This window comes from Filicampus tigris, chromosome 11 (assembly GCF_054856515.1).
Source record: "Filicampus tigris isolate MCC_2025a chromosome 11, RoL_Ftig_1.0, whole genome shotgun sequence".
In the NCBI taxonomy this organism is placed as follows: Eukaryota; Metazoa; Chordata; class Actinopteri; order Syngnathiformes; family Syngnathidae; genus Filicampus; species Filicampus tigris.
The window spans coordinates 15,412,436-15,435,122 of NC_141227.1; the positions used below are offsets into that span (position 1 = coordinate 15,412,436).

At 42.1% G+C, this 22,687-nt stretch overlaps 2 protein-coding genes and 1 long non-coding RNA gene across 5 annotated transcripts in view; 2 read left to right on the forward strand and 1 right to left on the reverse strand.

Annotated features, from left to right (window-relative positions):
* LOC147139918 (uncharacterized) overlaps nt 1–12,234 on the forward strand; it is a 70,226-nt gene extending 57,992 nt beyond the window's left edge. The window contains exon 5 of one of the 2 annotated variants that reach the window (XR_015088807.1): nt 12,138–12,234. This is a non-coding gene — a long non-coding RNA (uncharacterized LOC147139918). The remainder of the gene's footprint in view (nt 1–12,137) is intronic. The other variant, XR_015088805.1, reaches the window with a different exon arrangement.
* An 870-nt stretch (nt 12,235–13,104) lies between these two features.
* Nucleotides 13,105–15,816, reverse strand: znf503 (zinc finger protein 503). Of its 2 annotated transcripts, XM_086046067.1 has the most exons (3): nt 15,493–15,815; nt 15,233–15,403; nt 13,105–15,081 (listed from the first exon to the last, which is right to left on the reverse strand). In XM_086046067.1, the coding sequence occupies exons 2-3, from the start codon at nt 15,311–15,313 to the stop codon at nt 13,621–13,623; spliced, it is 1,542 nt and encodes a 513-aa protein (XP_085902193.1). In that variant the 5' UTR covers nt 15,314–15,403; nt 15,493–15,815; the 3' UTR covers nt 13,105–13,620. The 2 variants fall into 2 exon arrangements, with proteins under 2 accessions (XP_085902193.1, XP_085902192.1); XM_086046066.1 differs by having other exon boundaries at nt 15,233–15,816.
* A 6,297-nt stretch (nt 15,817–22,113) lies between these two features.
* Nucleotides 22,114–22,687, forward strand: part of lrmda (leucine rich melanocyte differentiation associated) — a 248,002-nt gene continuing 247,428 nt past the window's right edge. Inside the window, exons 1-2 of the mRNA XM_086046070.1 lie at nt 22,114–22,366; nt 22,527–22,633. Of these exons, the coding sequence (XP_085902196.1) occupies nt 22,291–22,366; nt 22,527–22,633 (183 nt within the window). The 5' untranslated portion in view covers nt 22,114–22,290. The remainder of the gene's footprint in view (nt 22,367–22,526; nt 22,634–22,687) is intronic.

The following is a 22,687-nucleotide window of genomic DNA, read 5'->3' on the forward strand; positions in this document are numbered from 1 at the left end:
AAGCTTTTGATGAATCTAAAAAGCTTTCTTTTCATATTGTGCCTAACATAGGCAGTAAATTCATAAAACAGAATAGTCAGTCAATAATTGGATCAAGAGGGCAAAAATTATTTTTGGCATTTTAAGCATTTTAAGGCAACACATAATCATAAACGACCAGTGCGGTTCATCAAAATATAAACTACCGTACATTTAATCATGAAAAAATTTGGTTTTGGTTCAAAGATATGATATGACAGGATTGAGCACATTATTTTAGTTTTATTTTCATCCCTCTCTATATGTGTATAACAGTAAAGAATCTAGTTTTTTCATAGCAGCAGTTTGATTATATTACCTTAATTCACTTTACATTATTTCCAATCTGTTTTTAATTAATAGTTGTAATTAGTTCCACGGTAGCTCAAGACGGCAGAAAAAGTTGATATTCAAAATATTTGTAGACTCCAATTTCTGTTCCATTTTCTTCTGCATTTTCTTCATATCTCTTCACTATATTCTTGATCTGTCACTTTCACAGCCTTTTCAAAAGTGTTTAATTAGTTGAAATGAACACGCTAGTTGTAAGAGTGGGACAGATGCAAGGCGCAAAAAATGTGCAGTAAAAAACAGACCTAATAAAATGTAAGAGTGTGGCCAAGCATTCAAAGAAAATTGCTTTTGACATGCCTCTCAGTATTATGTTGGTTTGCTCTGGACAGCATCTGGTGTGAAGTGGATGTGTGCTATTAACAAGTCCTCTAGTCGGGGTCCCACCCCAGCATGGCTGCTTGTAAATGGCACTCTCTTATGGAGACAAATCACCCACCAGTTGGACTTTCAGTGGAAGGGGAATGCAGTTGGAGTACATAAATATAGCCCCTAGGAAGCACCGCTAACCATGTGATACTCAAAAGATAGACTTTCCTTAGCCCCGAGCCAGGTTTTCACTCCAGCTAACAGAAAACACCTACAAGCTCGTAGTGTGCAAGGACGGGCTCCATGGAAATTAAATCTGAAGCGTGTTCCAAACACTTTTCAACAGTCACATTTAGCAGATGAGATGAATGAACCAATAAAAGGAAAACAGAATGTTGAAGAAAACGTGTTGAAAGACTGCAGCTTTGTTTGTGATTTCCACATGTGTTTTAGACAATTCTCATCAAATGTCTGCCGAGAAACTAAGCAGACATTGACAATGGGGAACTATACCATTGCCAGGTTCATTTAAAGCCTCCACAAAACGACATTTGTTTCATAGTATATTTATCAAGTGTTGGTCATACGCTACAGTTCATGAATGTAATAGTTTTGGAACTTGCGTTGAAATACTAGAACTGTGGTCTGTTCACAGTGGATGCATACGAATAACAGTCAAAAAAAAAAAAAATTCCACATACAGTACCCCAGGACTCTTTTAAAAAGAAATATCTGGCACACTTGCACTAAATGTCATTGCTCCACCTGAAGTATGATCTGTAGACATCCATCCATCCATCCATTATCGATACCACTTCTCCTCACAAGGGTCGCGGGGCGTGCTGAAGCCTATCCCAGCTGTCTTCGGCAGTAGGCGGGGGACACCCCGAACTGGTTGCCAGCCAATCGCAGGGCACACAGAGACAAACATCCGCAAATCACAATCACACCAATTTAGAGAGTCCAATCAACTTACCATGCATGTTTTTGGAATGTTGGAGGAAACCGGAGGACCCGGAGAAAACCCACGCAGGCACGGGGGGAACACGCAAACACACAGGGAGGCCGGGGCCGGGATCGAACCCACGACCTCTGAACTGTGAGGCGACGTGCTAACCAGTCAACCACCCTGCCGCCCCACATAGAACATATTATTGCAAATAATTATTTTGGTTTGACTTCCCCGATTTAAGGTTCAGTTCTGAGCTCTAGTTGGTATGTTGTTTAGTTTGTCTTTTTATGTTACTCAACGTGACTAGAATGACAAGTTTCTTTTTTTAGGCTGTGCTCAAGCACAACTGACGCATTTGTAATTACGCTGATGACTGGTGTAATGGTAATTGTTGTAAATTAAAACCTATTTTTGTCCTCCCTAAGAAACTGGTGCAGCTCCTGAAGACGTAAGCAGCAAACAAAATGGCACAAGATTTTACCATGAGATCAACTTATCACACAACTCCATTAATAGCCAAATTAGTGATTATGGCTTTGAAGTTGAAAAGTAAAGACAAATATTTTGTGTCCCGCTTGCCAGACTTCCCAATTGCTGCCGCCGTATTTGTTCACAGCTGTCATTTGACTTCTCTTTGTTTTCGCTAAACAACAAGCGAGCATTGTTCTATGGTTGCAGAGCCAACACATGCGAGCCCTCAAGCCTGTCAAAAGCATGTCGGGCCACGTTGAAGCTCTGAATCAAAGATTCGCCGCCTCGCTGTAATTTTGGACGTTCTTCAGCCGCGCTATGCAAACGTCTCTGCGAGTGGCTTGGACAAATGTTGGACCACACATTCATTCAAGTGTTACATTTGGCCTTCCAGAATATATCCAGTATGCAGGCTTTGTTTTGTTGTAAGTGACACCCTATTGAAAAATTCTGATTTACAATAGAGTTGGACAATTTTTGAGTGCAAGTGTACAAATTTATTAAACCGCCATGAAAAGAAATCCATCCAGTATCATAAAGTCGTTTAGTGTGTAAAATTTCACTGAGCTCTTGACGTTGAATAGGAATTTCACACTGAGCTTAACTATTCATACCAAAATTTGAGCCAGATTCTCTGAGCAGTCAGAAATTAATTCAATGAAAAAAGTTGGATGAACTCAAAATTTCAGGGCAACAACAACCCCCCAAAAATAGCTTAAAAAAAATAGGTTGTGCAATTCAACAAAATATTTTAAGTTTTGCTGTTGTGAAAATTGTCTTTCCTGCTTTTCACAATAACACATTTACAGAACTGAGCTGTGCAGGCCTGAGCTTCTTTTGGAGCCACAAAAAGGTAACCAAGGTTCACTGCTCAAAAATATTGGCACTCTACCCCGAACACCTTTCATGCTGTGTTAGTGTTTGTGTCAGCAGTGACGTTATAATTTGGAATTGTATGCTTGTGTGGAAATGCACATTCATTGAATTAGCTTTTTAAGATACTCCCTATGTCTGTTATTGAACGCATTTATACTGCTGCTGTTTTATGTTCACTGTGGTTCAAAAGAGATTTACATTTCAGAACTTTAGGGGGAGCCCTCTAGACAACAATTGTGATTTGAGACTTTGTGCTTGTCCCGTAGGGCTTGCCACAGTGAGGCACTCGCATGATGCAAGATGTAAATTATTTCTTCTGTTGCTTTAAACCACAAATAACAGCCTTTCCATAAAGTATTATATTCAGCATCCTTTCATTAAAATCTTGTCAAAATGAGCCCTACATATTTTAATTTACTTGCAAATGCATTTTTAGACTTGATGATGGATACACTTTTAAAACTGCAGAGGTCAGAAAAAAATGTTAGGCGTACCACAACACAACAAAGAATATAAAGAAATACCTACTCAGGTAGCTGTAAACTGAAAAAAAATGAAGCTTGTGGAAATGTTGTCGTTTTCGTTCTTCCTGAGTTCATAGAGGCAAGCAGCGCATCATGCGCTATCTTGAAGACTGAGGCTTGTTTCTCTGACACCGGCATCAAAATACATCTATCAGTACGTCAAGCATGTGATGTGACTTAAAGGTAACCAGCTTGACTAATATCTACTCTTTCCATTGTTCAAGTGGCAATTTCCTCGTAAACTTACTTTGCATGCGCCGATCTCCTGTGTCTAGCGAGTCAGTTATGCTTCCGCCATGTAGACTGCGAGCCCCTCTTGTGCTGATTTTAAAGGGAATGTGAGGAGGAGCTTCGATCAGCCAGGAAGAAAGTCGGCTGTGTTCACTCCCACAACGGCGCCTAACGCTCATTTCAACCTGTGCGCGTCTGTGAAAACACCAAAAGAAAGAAAAACTCATTCATACAGTTAGACTTGTGCTAGGCACAAAAATGGAGCCATTTGAGTCAAAATCTTGAGATTCTGGGTCAAAATAAGCCGCTCACTTCCTGCCCAGAGCAGACTCAATCTTTTGAGCCGCACCTCATGAGGCTATGGTAATATTTTCCTGATAGTCGCATCAAAGAGTCGCAAGGTGTTCCAGTACAAACTAAAAACAAGGCTAAGCAGTTGCTGTTATGATGAATACAACAGTGACACGGAACGTTTTGCGGTATTGCGATTTATGTGAGGCCTCACTAAAATAAAATCTGTTTTCCGACACAGTAAAGCTTCGACACTCCAAACATTTTGCAGTTGGGGGCATAATCAGTCGTCTTTGCGCAGCTGTTCAAATATTCCATTTGTGAATTTGGAGATATTCCTGAGCGTCGAGATCGAGCTCGTCGACAGGCTTCAGCGTGACTGACACGCTCATCAAAATGAGAATCCTTCTTGCCTCGGGGAGCTGTGATACCTGTCAAACAGTGGATATCTTTTAATGTTCCTGTCTCAAATGCATGTCAGAGCAAATGCCAAGTCATAACATCAGTTATTACCTGCATGTTCAATGCCTGATTTCTCTTATTTACCAACGGTTTGAAAACATCCCTTCACTTGTCTCCCACCTGCCTCGTTGTTGAGGGAATCGTCCCCGTGACAGCTCTTCTGGCTTCAAACTTTCCCTTGATTTCATCTGTTTATTTTTTATTTATTTGGTTTTGATTGACTCTTTGACTGCGCTGCTTTGCGAGCGCGTTGTCGAGGTTGCGTGGTGCCTCGTGTTTTAGAATGCTTAAAGCCCCGTTAATGCCTGCTGCCATCTTTCACGCGGGAGAAAATTAACAGCTGCAGACTTTAACAACAGGGGTAGTGTTTCCGCAGAGGGGGGGTGTCGCAAACAAAAAGAAAACCATTTCTGTCACTCAAAACACATGCTATTTAGTTTGTCTTCCTGAAGAGACAGTGCCGATGAATATCGTAAAAGACTCATGGGTTGCGATAGCGCGCAACTGACTGTTGATTAAATGTGTCAAAAAGCAATTGACTTGAAATGGAGTTGATGTCACTAACCCATCCATTGTACGGCGCCTTACATATAGAGTTGCAGTGCCGTTCGAATATATTGTATATACAGTCTAGTTATCCCTGTAGCGCCCTCAATGCATCGCGAGAAGTAATGAACAACAATAGACTTGAGTGGTTTTCGAAAAATATTTTTCATTTGATTTATATGCAGTATAATAGTCCAAAATATTTAAAAAAAATCTCTATCAAACGATTAAGAGATTAGGGATTGAGTCAAAAGCCAGGGGTGGTGCCAGTTTCTGTTAAATAGACAAACATGAGGTCAGTTAAGTAATATTATTACACTTTTCTGACGATTGGATTACACTCCTAAATTGCACGGAACATGCTAGCCCGAAACGAATTAGCTTAAAGAGTACGTTACATGCACTCTACCTACAGTTTATTGGTATCTATCTTTGTATTTATATTTTTGTATCCATAGCCTCGTTTACGTAAACGTCCCACAGAACCTGGCGGGATGTTGCTACAATTGTTTGTGCTTTCACACAGCGACGGGGGTTCATTCAGATAATTACATGTGTGATGACACCAAGCCTTCCATTTGTTGCTGTTTATACAGAACAGTGACACAGAAAGAAGGTTGAAAACACCTGGTTTGCAAGCAGTGCTAGATGACTAAATGCCTTTTTTTCCCTCCAGCAACTTGAGCAGAACCAAGCACATCCGGATGCAGAGCATTGAGCATATGTGTATTTTATAATAATGTCAAGCTACCTTCTTCATTGCAAAAGAAAACAAGCCAAATGTAGGTAATTTGAGACTCAATTCCTCAGTTAACACTGAAATGCATTACAGCAATAAAAAAGATGACGGAGCCCCATATTTCCCGGGGCTGTGTTGCTGGGACGCCTGGCCCAATTTGTCTGGCAGTCAGGCCCATTAGTCTGCTGTGCTCCCTTCTTAATACGCTCGGCTGGCCCAAACGTCTCAGATCAATGTTTGATACATCACGGCATCATAACTTACCGCATTTGGATGAGTTGAGAAATGTCCCGTTCTCCTTTTATTTCCTCAGAGAGGTCTCTATTGGAAGTCGCGGGGCAGCGGTGATGGGGGGCGGGGGGGGGGCGCTTTGGGGGACGCAGGCTTCGGCAGTGTCGGAGCAGAGGTAATTGTTTGGTCTGCTGACATGAATGAATTGCTGGAGTAATGTGCGGGCTGGTAATAGGTGAATAGTTTATATCAGCATGATAAATATAGCTCTCATAAATCACATAAGTGTTATATATTGCTGTTTTTAGTATGGGGCTCCGACCAGGAATCTCTGGAGTGTGTCACAGTGGAAGGGGCACTTTCTACTTGTCTGTGTAGTACTGGTTCATTGCTTCCTTTACACCGTCATTGTACATAGAACTATTAATGCCCTCATATTTCTTCAGAGGTCTTATTTTTTGGGAGGTGTGCAATAACAAATACATAGATATACAGTAGTGTGCACAAGTCTTAGGCCTCCGCTAAATTTGTTTTTATAAATATTTTTCATAGTAGTCCATGATAATGAAACATGAATAAATAAGACACAGCAGTTTTTCACAAACAATACACAAAACTTTGTCAAAGAATAGAGTGAGAAGGAACAACCACTTGTATTTCAACAACCAATTATATTTCATTGGACCCCATACAATAGTCATAGTTGATGTAGTGGTACACACGCCTGAGTTGTGTGCAGTGGGATCGGTTCTCGCTACCGTCTGCGTGTCCCCTGCGACTGGCTGGCGACCAGTTCAGGGCGTAGTCTGCCTTTCGCTCATTGTCAGCTGGGATAGGCTCCAGCACCTCCCCGCGACCCTGTACAGGATAAGCGGTTTGGAAGATGATGATGATGATGATGGATGGATGAACCCCATACATGATCAGATAAGGTTGCATGATTTTCTCATACCATGTATGTCAATGTGATACCAGGTCGGGACGAATAAAGGGACGGACGAAAACCCACTTCCGTCCCTGGCCTCTCAGTCTTCTCCTATTACTTCTCCTCCTACTTAAGTGATAACATTAGCTATCAGAAGAGTAGCTCATTTGCCGCCACGGAGGAGAGGATTAGTGACATAGAGGAGCAGCTCGGCTTACTGGGAGGACAATGTATATGTGATTTTATTTATAATTTTATTATACAATGGTTATTTTGTCTAGATGGAGGCAATTGATTCGTTGTGGCGACCCCTGAAGGGAAAAGCTGAAAGGAAAAGAAGAAGAAGATTTTGTCTACTTGGACAAAATTGAATAATGCACGGTCTGTGTTGTTGATAAATGTATTATGACGGTGATGGTTTGAATCTGGAACAAATACATTCACTTGAAATTGTTTCCTATGGTTAGAATTGTTCTGGAATGAAACAAACTTGGACGTTCAGCAGGATGAGTGCCAGAATATAAAAATGTTTTCTCAGGGTGTGGCACACAGACAAGGTTCCGCTCGCTGAGAGTGAGTAATTAGTAGCATTGTTAATGAAAAAAAAAATACTATGCTGCATTTATTACCTTTGGCTAGCATTCTTTCCCAGCAGTAACATTTTAAGTGGAGCAATAAGTCCACACCACACCTAAAACAAACAAAAAACAAAAACATTTCCCAACAGTGATTAGAGCTCCATTGAGGACTACTGCCAAACAAAAAGCCAAACCCTTTGCAAAGCACTGCAGGAAAAGAGGTGAAGTCTTTGTTGTTTTTTTTTAACAATGCCACTTTTTAATATATCCGCCTTCACCGGCGATTTCACTCATCCACGCCGCCCACTTCACTGGGAGAATGCCTTTGAAGATCTCTTTTGGCCAATGCTTTCACATATAGGCCAATATTAGATAGACCTAGTACCGGTACTTCTCCACCTTCATGTGTCAGGACCAGAGCCGTAGCGCCAAAATCTAGGACCCCATTCATAATTCTCATGAAGGGTCCCCCCACCACATTTGTTGACAAGGGAGTGGTGACATGCACATCATCGTCTTCGCTCTTGCTGTGCCTTTTTAATGGAAATGATATTAAAGTATTTGGGAGTATAGTTTAGCGTATCTAAGGTTTAAAGTAGTAATACTGTACAGGCCATTCTAAACATTCTTATGGGCTATTACTCGTTGAATTTTAGCTATTCGCACCGGGGTTGGTCCCAAATGACTGTTACAAGCGACGGTTCACTGTACACCTTTTCTGATCCCCAAATGTAGTCCTCAAGCGAGGGCGTGTAATGGGGGTAATTTGGTTCTCAAACATCAGTGCCTAGGCAGACAGGAAAAGCCCTCCCCTCCTCATTGATTTACAAATGTGAAGCGCTCATCCAGGTGATGTGGCGAGAAGTGGCAATGTTGATCTGTCGCCGCCACTCACTCGGGGCGCCGGCGGGACACTTTCTTTTGCCTCGACAGCCTAATTGAGGTCATTTCTGTCGGCTTCGGGGATCCGCTCCGCGTTGAGGTGTTTTAGCGTGCAGATAATTTGCCCATTTTCCACATTCTGACAAAGGATATTTGATGAAAATGCACCCTTAGTCCTGGCACCTTAATGGAGTGTGCTGGAGTAGTGAGTGAGCTGATGAGCTTGTTGCCTGTCACTCGTACTCTTTATGTAAAAAGCAGAGGAATAAGTGCAAGGATATTTTGCTTTTGGTTTCAGGAGGATCTCAGGACACCAGATCACAACATTAGCAGCATCCTTTGAACTGCATTCATAATTAGTTTAATTGTGTATGCATGCATTCATAAAAGCCGACTTCATTCCGAATAGGCCTACCATATATTTATCTTGTAGATCATTTTAGCTAATAGCTAATAACACGAATATGTGGCAAAAATTATGATCTCATCCGGGTGAATATACTGTATAAGGTTTGGTCATAAGTTTGTTTTATATGACTTAGTGATGCTGCTGGTGGTTGACTTAGTTTATGTTCTTTAGACTGAGGACGAGTGGGGTAAACATCTTAAGGCCTTTTCACACTGCACTTAGGTTTATTGCCGTTCAGGCCCTGACCCGAAATCCCAATTTGAAACCCTAACATAGCTTGAAACTGTGGCCATGTTTTAAAACTCTGAATTGAAACCCCAATTTGAAACTCTAATGCTGCCAAAAATCTACCATGTCTTGGAAAGCTAGTTTGCCATCCTACTACTGGTTTGGTCTTCAATGTCTGTCCCTATTTTGGCACCCAAACTCTAAATGAAAACTTGAGACTGTTTTACAAGCCTTATTTGAGGCCCTGGCCCTGACTTGAAGCTCTAGTTTGAAACCGCAGGAATTAATCTTGTGAATGCAGATGTGTTATGCTGACGTGTTCAGCGATAATGCTGACATGTTTTGAAAAAGTGTCGCAAAAATGCCAAAGAAAAAGCAAAATAGTTTGTCCTTTGATCTTTTGAACTGCGGTTTAATAAACTGTCGTGATATCGAGTATGACGTGGTTTAAACTCTGAAGTTGTCCAGATTGCGCAAATGTACAGATTGAAGGTTTTTTTTTTTTTTTTTTAATTATCGCTTAATAATAACAGGCAGCTTTAGGGGGAAAATCCTCAGAAGATGTGGGAGCATTTACCAGCAGAGTCTTCTGTTTATTACAAGTTGCACTTTATGACTCCATTACTCCAATCAACAACAAAGCCCCGCGTTCTCATAAATCACCTGAGCAGATCATGACTCATCTTACCTGAGCGACACATTTACTGCAGCTGCGCGTGCAAAAGAATAGTGGCGTCACACCGAGATCACCTCCTGAGAGGTGCAAATGTTATTAAAAAGAGGAAAGATGTAATTGTAAGACATAATTGCAGCTGGGAAAATGTCAAGTGATCATAAAGAGTCCGGTTCCTCCATAGCTTTGACCTTTTATTGTCTGTTAAAACAATGTCATAAAAGATAATAATTGCTCCTGCGCTGGTGTGTTTGCTTCGCCTTTTGCATGTCACGCCTTACTGACATTCCTCAAAATTGTTAGAGCAGACAAAAAGATGTCACGCACCATCTAATGACAGATTTAGTGGTGCTAGAGTTGAATATGGGGTTAGGTGTGTGTGTATGTGTGCGCGTGAGCGTGGGCGTGTGTGTGCCGGGTTGTGCGCGAGCGTGTGTGTGTGTGTGTGTGTGTGTGTGTGTGAGAGCGTGTGACTCATGTCATGACCCATGCATCCCACCCACTCCCCTCTTGCCAGATGTCTTTGCAGCTTTCCTGCAGATGACTTTATTTTGAGTTTCTTGGAAACAGCTTCCATTCATGTTCAACTTCATCCACTCAATTGTTTTGCTGGACTAAGTTCAAACCCTGTAAAGTGAATTCAGAGATTTGTTTCAAAATACATTATTCATGTTTGATGTTAATTGCTGAAAACGTGAAGATTGAGATTATATAGTCGTCACTTGTGGAAATACGGTGTTAAATTGTTTTTGCCACTTTAGTCCTTCATATTTTTTTGGGGTGTGGCTAAAATGAGGCCCATGAGTATTCCCAACTATGTAAGAACTTGAGCACCTTCGTTCGCATCAGTGGGTATAAGGCGCAAATGCGATTTGCAGTTAGCTAGCTAGCTAGCGAGCTATGCCTAAATCCCGAAAATACATCTTCCCTTTGGATAGTCCGGTGGTGTTTTTTTTTTTTTAGTTCCTCATTGTCAACCATGAGTGCACGCATGTACGAAGAGTCCGATTTGGCAGCCAGCTTGTGAATGGAGGCTTTGCACTGGCAAGGCCGCTTTAGAGCGCCTCGTTGTTGCGGTGTGGAAAAGCCCCATGGGATATCTTCCAGCCACCGGATGCTTTCAGCAGGTATATTTTTGCAGCTGAAACATGTTCATTATTTTTTAATATAGTTTATTGGAAAGCAATTTCTCATGCTTTTCATCAATTATAGAAAATCATTGGCAAAAAAAAAAAACATCAAATCAAAGAAAAATGTACAAATGGTTAGATGTTTGGTGAACTGAAGTCGAGTGAGGTATACGAAGATGTCTTTAACCTTCGTGCTGAGGTCTCGTTTGACTGCATCCCATGTTTTAAATGTCAGTGTCGCAAAAAGCTAAAGAAAAAGCAATACTTGCGTAATTGAAACTTCATTTCTATATGACTTGAGTGAAGTACGCAGACGTCACTTTTGTATCGTGACATTGAGCTTGATGTAAAAAAAAAAAGTGTCAAAAAAGCTAAAGAAACGGCAAAACACCAGGAATTATACTTTGATTCTCTTTAAACTAGGGTTGAGCTAGTTACGCAGACATCGTCAACCATATCAGAGTTGCAAAAAAGCTCAAGAAAAATCAATCCTTATGTAATTCGGGCTGGAATTATGTCGAGTGTGCAGTGTAGACAGTGTGCGCATGACAGTGTTCCAGTTTGGTTTTTAAATGTTGCCAATAAAAAGCGGAATTCATATTTTTATGCTATCTGAACTGAGGATAACTGAGACAAGTTGATGTCTTTAACCCATGCTGACTTCTTGTGTAAGTGTTTGAGTATGTTATAATCAAAGTTTTTTTTAAAAAATGAAGAATTTGATTTTTATTAATAACAATAAACAGTTGGTGTGCCTTTTTTCAAAATAGTCACCATCAAAATATCCTAAACTTTGTGTGTTGTTAACGGGGTTAACAGGACTGTAGTCCTAATATTACACTTTTTAAAAAAAATATTCTGGTTACTTTATTTTGCCTTTGTGCTTCGCCACCATGATAAACTACTACTGCATTAATATATTTTAACAGAGCCTTTTGAGTCTCTTTAGGTAGTGCAGCTGTACCTAATAAGGTGTCCAGTGAGGATATAGTAGTACGTTAAGCTTGCATGTAACCCTCACTCAAAATGACACTTTTTTTTTCCTTCAGTGTAAGTCCTCATCTCTTCTAAGCCGTTTTAAGGCCCTGCTCGACAAAAGTGAATATCCACTTTAATCCGCGTCTTACATCCCCATGATGCTGTGTGTGTGTGTGTGCGTGTGCGTGTGTGTGTGTGTGTTTGCGTATGTGTACAAATACTGTGCGGGTAGGAGGCCATGCAGGCAAGTCAAGGTGGGAGTCTCGCTAATTCATGCGCACATGTGCCTGCCTTGGATCCCCCCCACCCCCCGCCCCCTTTCCCCCTTCTCAGCCCCCCTCAGGTGACAGCGGCGGGAGGAGGGGCGCATGATGAATGGCCTTCCACCGGGGACCTCCGAGCACAGGCACCGTCATGTGGCTAAAAACATGTAAATGGTTTGCTTTCGTCGTCATGACATCACGTTGTGTACATTTACAGGAGGCACTGTGCGAAAAATTTCCAAAATTAAGGCAGATACTTGTGTCATAAATGTAAGTTTAAAAACACTCACGTAACTTACACGCCTTGCTTCGCGTTAGTGCGCTTTGACAGGCTGTTTGTCAAAACAGTGCTTTAAGATGACCTCCAATGCAATGTCCTGTGCAAAAAGCCAATTTTAGTGTATTGAAATATATATCATATATCATAGCATGCTTTTAAATGGCCATGTCTGCGTTAAAACTCCACGGTTTCGCTATGCACGATATTTGGATAAACACATCGCAAAAAATATATATTAAAAAATATTGTTTGTATAGAGATAACCTGATGGACCGTGTAGTTCCTTCGTTTTTTTCAGGTATATTCAATTCCTCCACTTTTATTGACTTCATATTTAACTCCTTCAAGTTTATAGACATACTTTTACACACTCTTAAAAATATTACGAATTACAGTGTTAATATATTGTCCAACTTTTTGACAACGACTCATAAACTATTAATTATCCCCTCCATTTTTTTTTATCACAAAATGCATCTATTATATAAGCTTACATTGAGCGTCACGCCTAGACGCGCGCACACACACACACACACACACTCTTGCAACAACTATTTTTATATTTCAAATAGAACGTATACTGCTTTTTATTAAATTAAATATTTTATAGCTTTACAAATGAAATGTAATTGCCGGAAAACTACTGTTTTTTTTTTGTTTGTTTTTTTATCCAACGGAAATGTCAGCGGAATTCATGTTAGGAGAATAAAACTCATTTCTGGTCGGTGGTGAATCAAATCAATGAGGCACAAGGAGATATGGAACAGAATTGTTTCTTATTTTCTCCCCAGAATACATACAAAAAAATACCAATTCTCTTCCCATGGTAAACACCTGAAAAATAACGGCAATTTCAAATGTGGACAATTTCTGCATTTTAAGAAACAAAACAAAAAAAAACATGCATGTAAATTATTTTTCTTTTCTCGGTGAGACATTTTGTTTTTTTTTCCTTTTAAATAAGAACAAATACAATCATAACAATTTTGAAATGAACATCGAAATGAGGAAGCCTACTTTGAATTAGCTCTCTAACTGTGTGTGCTCCGCTCATCCACTTTAGCTCGAGACTCATGTTTCCACATAATGCACTTTTTGACTTGCTCAAATATGTTCCATTTTCCAGCCTGCTTGTTTTTTTTTAAGCAGACATATAAATAAATACAGTTTGAAGTCCACGGATCCCGCCCATATGTCCATATAAAAGTCTTTATATTTGCATTCTTTGTATTATAAACTTTGCAGAGTCTTTTTTTTTTTGTGTCTCCACTCCTCACTGATATCCAAGCGCTGATGCTGTAGTGAGTCTCTGGCCATACAGTGCGTAAGGGGAGTAGTACGGGCCGGTGGCCGCGGGGACCGGGACGGGGGCTCCGGGGGTGGGCAGCGGGCTTTTGGAGTACGGGTGGTAGCGGCTGCTGAGTCCCAGTGCGTGGTGCGGGCTTCTCAGAGCCAAAGTCCCGGGGCTGCCGGGGGGCCCCGACGGCGGCATGTGCATGTGACAGGCCATGGCCGCAGCAGCCGCGCTGGCCAGTGAGGAGGAGCCCGGGTAGCCGGAGATGAGCTTCTCGGCCCCGGTGAAAGCGGTGTGTGTCCTCAGGTGGTTCAGGAGCTCCTCTGAGGTGGAGAAACGCTTGTCGCACGGTCCGTTGGCCGACACCCAGTTGCACACGTGAGGCAGGGGGTCGTTGGGGAGCATAAAACCGTACGGGTACAAGGGGTGTCCGCTGAACGAGGGGGCCGACGAGTGCACTCCGTGGATGGGGTGCGTGGGGTACATGAGCGGGTAGCTGGACTTTAGCGCATTGGCCGCGGCCGCAGCGGCCGCCGCCGAGTCGTGCGTACACGACGCCCCGGCCGCGCCTGCCAAGTGGCTGGCACAGTGGTAGCTGAGGCAGTAAGGGTCTCTGCACAAGCTGGCCGACATGATGGAGGGCGGGGAGGCTCCGGCCAGAGGGCTGGAGCCGGCCTTGCTGCAACCCAGCGAGCTGGCCAGCTGCGCGTTCACCAGGCTGCCCCCGTGCGGCATGAAGTGCTGAGGGTAGCCCGCGTAGGCCCCGGCCAAGCCGCCCGGGTACGTCATGCCCGCCGGGGGTAGCGGGAACACGGTCTGGCCCGGCTTGTAAGGGGACACGGGAGCCACCAGCCCCGAGCCTAGAACCGACGCCGAGGACACGGACGTGACTGGGGAGGACTCCGACGCCGAGGAGGAAGTGGAGGTCTTGGGGCCGTGCGTGGTCTCCTGGTGCTGGTTGACCTCCACGTTAATCCCACCGCAACTCACGCTTATCCGGCTGTGACTGGACGTGGCCGAGCCGCCGTCCGCGCCGCTTTTCCCGCAGTCCGACTCCTTCTTGTCGTCCCGCTCCCCGCACTTGCCCTCCCCTGGCATGGGGGAGGCGGAGGAGCTTGAGTTGGGGCTGCCTGTGCGCGGCGTGAACGGCTGACAGGTGGCGCTCGGCACTCGGAAACCAGACTTGTCCGCGCCGCCGCCGCCTCCGCCGCCGCCGCCGCCCGACGAGTCCTTCTTGTCGGACGGCTTGGAGTAGGGCTTGAAGCTAGACTTGTCGTCCGCGCCGATGTCGCTCATCTTCAGAGGGCCGCATTTAGAATCCTTGTCGCTAGATCCATTGGAGGCGACGGAGGAGAGCTTGGAGGAGGGCGGCGGGTCCGGCTTACCGATCTGGGAGCACGTCTGCGCCAGGAGAGCGAGGGGACTCTTCTTGGCATCGAGCTGGAGACGAAACATTCATTTTATTACTACTTTGAGATTTTAGGCGAGCAAGTTATTTCTTTTTTTTCCCCAACACAATTTCCACTTTTTTCTTTTCCTTTTTTCCCCCTTTTTTTTTTTTTTAAAGACATATACTACATATTTATCTTACCTCGATGGGGCTTACGGGAGTGGAGGGCAAAGGCTGCAGATACTCCGGGTGCAAAATGTGTCCCGAGCGTGCGGTGAGCATTTTCAAAACCTTCACCGGGAGTCGCTTGGCTTGCCGTAGCGGGTCTGACGGCGGCGCCGAGTGCTGCTGCTTCTGCCTCGGCTGCTGCTGCTGCTTGTGGAGGAAGAGAGAAGAGGCCGACTCGTCGCTACCGCTGCTTCCCCGACGACTAGCTCGCTCCCAGGCTGCGCTCAACTCACCGAGATTCGTCAGGACAGACGCCGAGGGCGACGTGCTCATGTCCCAATGGTCAGCCAAGTGGACGGCGATGCTTCGCTCAAATGCATTAAGAAAAACCACCAAAAAAGGCTAAAACCGATCAAAACAAGGCGAGTGGGAATAATAATCCTGTTTTGGGTGATGCGGAAGAAGTAGAAGCAGCGAGTGAGAAAAGAAGAGGTTTCCGCCTTGTGCGTCCGTGTCCGCGTCCTTCCTGCGTGTAGTCTCGCACTAGAGACTGGGAGACGTTTTCACTCGGGGAAGGAGAGGGGGGGGGGGAGCAGCTGAATTAGGTCCGAGATGAAAGCCTTTGCCGCCTTCCAATCAAATGGCAGCCCGAGGTGATTGGAGGGTCAAGGGGATGTGACGTCATCCTCCTTGACAGCCCCACGAAAGGGGAGGAGCCCCGTAGCACACTTTAAATGTTTGCTTGCTAGTGACGCTCACTCGTTTTTCCCCTCAAACGTTCAGTTTTTGTTTTTTTTCCCCCCACAACAAACCAATCGTTTGTTGGGTAGAAGATTGTTGATGATTTGCAACCCACTGAAAACACAAATATGGAACTTGGACTGGTATTGATTCCTCTCGTCTCTAACCTGAGTGCTCAAGTTGTTCTGTTCTATATTATGAGCTGCACTATGGCAGCTCGTGAACAATTCTTTGAAAAAGAGGCTTCAAGCTGTTAATATCCCCTCCCAGTTGAAATTTACTGTAAAACTAACACAACAAGAAACTGTCTTTGATTTTTGCTATTTAACCAATCCACATTAACTTTGTCTCATGAAAGTCTGCCATCTTATTGCAAACCGACACGGCACATTTCCACAGACAAGCCAAAAAAAACTAGCATCCATGCCATGTTAATTACAAAGCTTTAAAGCAATGGATATTTGAACGAACAGTGACACAACACATGCAGACAAACAATTGAAGAATAGACACAGGCATATATTCTGAAGATGACTGCTTAGTTGTGACCATTTTTAAGTATTTATTATGTTTGTATCATACTGCCACCCTGGGTGGCCAAGGTGCATACACCAGAGGGAGCAGATAGTAAATTGAAATGAAGAATAAACTCATGATACACAAACTGTTTAAAAAAGTGGTGAAAAGTGCATCAATGACTGTGTCTCTCCTTACCCACATGCAAGGACATTACAGTAAGTCAAAGTAAAGTGTAAAACAGTTATAATACCAATATAGCAGGGCAATATACTATGAAACACTAGACAGCAGGGAAACGTTGTAATACTTTCCTATTAGGTGTTTATTACGTGTGTAATAAATGTGTTTATGTGTGTTTTGTAATGACTGTTGAGTGCTGCCTAGTATGATTAATGCATGTCATAATTGTCACTTCATTGGAAACCAATTAACGCACCCTATTCGAGGAAGTTTGCGACCAAGCCCCAACAGCAAAAATTCCTCAATAATGGATATCCTAATTCTAATAGCCTGAATTCATAGATTAAACCACAAATGGACCCAAAACTATGAGCCTAAAACACTTAAATGATGAGTAAAAGTCATGGAGTATTACTGCAAAAAAATAGGTGGGTTATAGATGATTTAAATTCGAAAAAAAATGTACCAGAAGTGTTTCGCAAAACTACTAACGTACCGATTACTACTTTAGTATTTGAAAAGCAATACATCAAAGGTTTGATTTGACATAAAGTACAATAACAAAATGCTGTATGTGAATAATATGTAAACGCACAAAATTCACTCATGCACCGTCTCACTGTTCATTTTGAACAAAATGATAAGAACTTTACTCCCCAAAAGTGACCACAAAATATAATTTGCAATCTGAAGGCAAAAAAAAAAAAAAAAATCCAAGAGGTTTGATTGATTAAATACAGAATATATATGAGTTGTAAACATATATTTAACATTCACTGTACAATTATTGTGTAATATTGACTTTATAAGTGCAGGAAAAGCCCCAAAATGGACGTTTTTAGTCTTCACCTCCCACTCTCCTTTGGCACCTGGCAACCATCAAACCAACCGGCCCTCTCTGCTTAAACAGACGAGCGTTGACAGGAATAGACCAAAAAGTAAGTGATGGAGGGGACGCAAATGTCAAATGTTTTCACTATAATATACAACCCGCCCCGTATTTCTATTCCTATCTACACCCCCGTCCCTCCAGTCAATGCAATCAATCAGTTATTTGTCAAGGGGACTGTCAATCAATGCTCCATTTGAGTTATGTCACTGAATACATGCTGGGGCAAAAATAGTTAAGCAACTTTTTTTTGGGGGGCGGGGGGGTTATTTTGACACACTGTGAGGAGCTGCAGCATAATTCAAATGTAAGAAAAATAATTCATAGCCATGCATATTTGACGTAGTTATTGGATATGCGTGTTTGCAGATGGCTGTCACCTGCCAAGTCCAACAAAGAGATAACAAAGGCAGACATTTTACACTCTGATGCCGGCTCGGCTTTATTTGCACACAAAGCCAAAAATGGCCGGGCTTCTTTTTGTGTGTGTAAAAAGAGGATGAGCGATGGACTGTCAGGTGGTGCGAAGAAAAGAAAAAGTAGAAAATGGCTCCCAACTATTCACTGCTGAGAGGGCTAATCAGTATTAAGACTTAAGGGGAGTAAAAGGGGAGGGGGTGCCGGGGGGGATTCCTTTCAATGCTTTCATCTCCATCGTCGCTCAATTAAAAGCCTATCAGTTTGTAAGTAAATCAACGCCTATCAGGCTTGTCACATCAAACAAAACGATGATTATTGCAACCCGCCTCTGCCATTAATCTCCTTCTGCGGTAATCGCCTTGACAGGTCAACTTTTGGAGAGGCACAGCCACGAGAAAACCTGGCCTGAACGCTCACACAGTGGAAAAAAAAAAATTAAATCGTTCTTTTTTAAAGGGAAAAAGTACACATTGACTTTTGATAAGTTACCTTTTCATTATTTTTATTAGTCAAATCATTTTAAAATGTAACGTTTTAATTAATCCCCATTAAAGCCGAAATGTTTTAATGAAACTATATTTTACATTAAAAAAAATAATGTAATTTTAAAGAAAATTCTAGTTTAACAACCAATATAACTATTTCAATTATAATCCAAAACTGCTAGTTACCAGCATCATGTTCTCTCTAACTAACTAACTAACTATAAAACAGTTGTTACACACCAGCAAATGTTCCTCTAACTTTAATTTGTACAGTAAAACAAACACCAATTTTCCTAAGTGTGATTTTAATTTTTGTGCCATTATTTTTCTGTTTGGAAATTTCCTTTAAATTAATTTATCAATACACAATATCTATTTATTTTCACTTTTGCCTTGTGTGTGTTTCACGCACGATTTGACAGGGAAGAGGTCCTGGTAGCTGAAAAAGGCAAAACCAACAGCAAATATGTTCTTATATATAATTTTAATAAAATAGTGCAGTCCAAATCAGCAGCATGCAGTCAAAATATGGGGATTTTGCTCCACAATTTTACTTCGTATTTTGCCCCCCCCCGAACCCCCACTGCCGTTGTTAGTCCTTAAATTAGGAGTGGGGAAAACTTTGGACTGCAGGTCATAGTGGCCCAGTGACAATTTGATCTTGCCTGCCATGCACATTAAAAAGAAAGAAAACTTGGCGAGCAACTGCTATTTAATTAAAAAAATAAAACAAACATATGCTCATAACAAATACTAATAAACATTTGTTCAACTGTTGCATCAATGTTCCCTCTACATTTAGTCTGACTAACTTAAAACGGAAATTCTCTCATACATAGGAAAAGGGTTCAAACAGGCAAACATGATGTTGTCATTTTAACAAAATGTTAAGTGCACACACTTCAACTATCTTCCCAGCGTATTTTGTGAGGGTGGGGTTTTCTATAGTGTGCGTGTGTGAGACAATATGCAAAAACGTGTGATTGATAACAGCGTGGCTGTGTTCTGCGTGGGTTTGACAGTCCGTGACACAATATGTGAGTTATTAGGGCGAGGAAGGGCAGCCATAAATTGTCAGTGTCAGTCCCCCAAAAAACTCTCCTTTTATTGTCCTGAAAGACGAATGGCCTTGTGCACGCATGCACGCACACACACACTGAAAACTACTCGGTTTTCTTTTCAAATAGCATTTGAAATCATAATTTATTCATCTAAACTTAAAAAAACCCACATTTCCTTAATATAATACATTACTTACATTTTATGCAAATAACTTAACAAAAGGCAAAAAAACGACACACTTTAAATTGCAATGCAGCGTTTGTAAGAGGCAAACTCTAAATGGACAAGCACCTGAGTCTCGAGGGAAAATAAAGCACAAAGATTATTTAATTTAAATGCATGCATGCACGCCGACGTCCCTCGACATTACCTGTGCCATTCGTTTACTAAACTCCGCTGTAAAAAAGTGTCATAAAAAACAACAACAGCAAAATAACCCCGAACTAGGATTAATACAAACATATTTTTGTAAAATCTACTCATATTTGACAAAAGCACTCTTTCGATACTGACGTGTGGTGTGTGTACTGTGTAAGTGTGCATCTCCTCTCCCTCTCGCTGCGGAGCGAGCAGTTGTTCCTGAGTGGGCGTGCCCTATGACGTCACAACTAACGGAAACACTGGAAGGGAGGAGGGAGTAGGGAATGAGGAGGCGGCGAGAGCTTTCTCCACTGTTGTCAATCATGTGTTACACTAACCTGGTTTGACCATTTTATCACCTTATATTTGAGAATTGAGTAGGATTTTGTACCCCCCCCCCAAAAAAAAACTCTAATGAGGGTAGAACTGAAATTCAAAGCAACTTCATTGATATTTCAAAAGAAAAACAAATACTGTAAAAATAAGGCAATCTAATAAATTATTTAACGTATATCGTTTTGATAGAGATCACACTGATTTCAACAACATTAACACCCCTCCATACAACCATAGGTATAAATGTAACCACTGTATAAAATCAAAATCAAGTAAAAGTACTCATTCATCCTTTGAGGATGACAGGTATGTTTTCAGTGCGATCAAAACGTGCTGTTTGTTGCTGGCAATCTATTCTGGTCATTTTCAAGCCAGCCATTAATGCTTTCAGCTACACATTATGCATTTGCTGAATGACTTGAAAAACTCGCCTATTTGCTGTTTTGTACTCAGGTCAAAATAACTTTTGTTACATAAATAATTGTGATTCATGTCTTCAAAAACGTTAGCCCCTAGCTACCTTGCTTCGAGCTAATGTGATTCGTTAGTCGGCTAGCTAAAATGTGGCTAGTTGCTCAAAACAGTGGGTCGGCTTAGCATGTTAGTATTTTGTCACAATATAATTTATCAAGAGGCCAGTTGCACTTGGTACTTCATTTTAATCAATGTGAAGAGCTTTATTATTTATTGCATCACATAAAAAAGTGTTACAAAGCTGAATTAGCTGACTCACGTCTTTTAAAAGGTTAGCTCATGCTAGCTAGTCAGCAATTACCTAATCTGAACTGTTATTTGGCTGGCATCTGGATACTTGTTGCTTTTGAGTAGCATCCATCCATCCATCCATTATCTATACCGCTTATCCCCACAAGGGTCGCAGGTGCGCTGGAGCCTATCCCAGATGTCGGGCAGTAGGCGGGGGAGCCTATCCCAGCTGTCGGGCAGTAGGCGGGGGACACCCTGAATTGGTTGCCAGCCAATCGCAAGGCACCTTTTGAGTAGCAAACAGATAGATGCAATGTATTGTATTAAGTCTTGTTGTGTGCCTACCTTAATACTGTGCAATGTGCAATTTCTGGAGAAATTGCGTGTGAATGCTGAAAATACTGAATCCAAAAATTGGAACACAAGTGTAACCATGACTGTTATATAATGTTGTATGTTATGATAAACAAACATCAATTATTAAATGAAAGTGCTCAAGGTGGGATTCAAACAGGGGTTTACCACACAAGAATGCACTGCATTTACCACTGCACTCCCAATGCCTTGCTCAGTAACTGTTGTTATAACAGAGACAATGTGTTTCAATCACTGAATGCCAACAGGAATGGATCACTAAAATCCTTTGTTTGATATGAAATTATAATTAATGTATACCAATATATATATAATCACAATGGTAAGACCCTGTAGCAGTTGGAATTTTGTTTGTTGACATATTGATAATGTACAGTTGGAGGAGGGATTTGAACCAGGAACCTGTTGGCCAGTGATTAAGCAACACTACCAAGTGATCTCAACTCAGATTAACATCAGATGTGTAGTAATCTTCAATTGTATTGAAGGGTTTGGGATGCTGAAATTGAAAGTGTCATTTCTGTCCCATTGGAAATGAGTAGGGATTTTTTAATGTAAAATATGAAATTGTAACAAAACTGTATGTATGTTGAATGAGAAAAATAATGCCACGGAAGTTGTGAATTTTTGGAATGTTGAAATTGGAACCGTGTAAATCGGATGTACAGTATTATGCAGGAATTGAATCCGGACAAAAAAAATGGCGGAATAAGAATCAGAATAACATATGTGGGCACTCTGAATTGAATCAGGACATAAAGCGTTGTCTTAAACAACAGGTTTTCTAACAGCCGCCACTCAACACGATTCCATTTCCTTCCCTCTCCGACTCCTACGTCATCACGTCACGACGCAACCAACTTCAATACACGACAAGTCTGTGCAGTACATGAGTTAACAGTGCACTACTTTGAGTTGAATGGGCAAGAAGGCGAGACAACAGCCTCTTTGTGCGCTCAATGACTCCGTGGAGCGTCGTATGACAATAACAGCACACAGGCGGCTCAGTGTGCGGCGTGATGCACTCTGTAAATCGGTCAGCCCGAAAGTCGCCCAGCGCCAGCCAGCCTGCGTGGGACATTTCCGCACACGCGGGTCAGCTGATCGAGACACGCGGAAAGCACCAAGTCACTGAACTCCGCTAAAAAGTCTACCGCACACAGACCGCACCGCTATAAACTTTTATCCGCTCCACCGACTCACGACACACGCTTGCCCGCTTTGTCCTGCGTGAACTCCGCATTTCTCAATACAGACAGAGACAAGAGAGAGAGGGAGAAAAACACGCGGCTCGCTGGACTGTCATTCCGACTGGAAGTGATGGCACACAGGGAGTCGCTGGTGGCTTTGAATGGAACTCATGTAAGTGTGTATTGTTGTTCTTATCGTTAGTGTTTTTTGCAGATTTCAATGTGG

Coding starts and splice junctions, on each gene's coding strand:
- znf503 (XM_086046066.1), bottom strand. CDS start 15,532: ATGAGCACGTCGCCCTCGGCGTCTGTCCTGACGAATCTCGGTGAGTTG. Junction 15,082..15,232: donor CTCCCGTAAGCCCCATCGAG/GTAAGATAAATA, acceptor TTTCGTCTCCAG/CTCGATGCCAAGAAGAGTCC.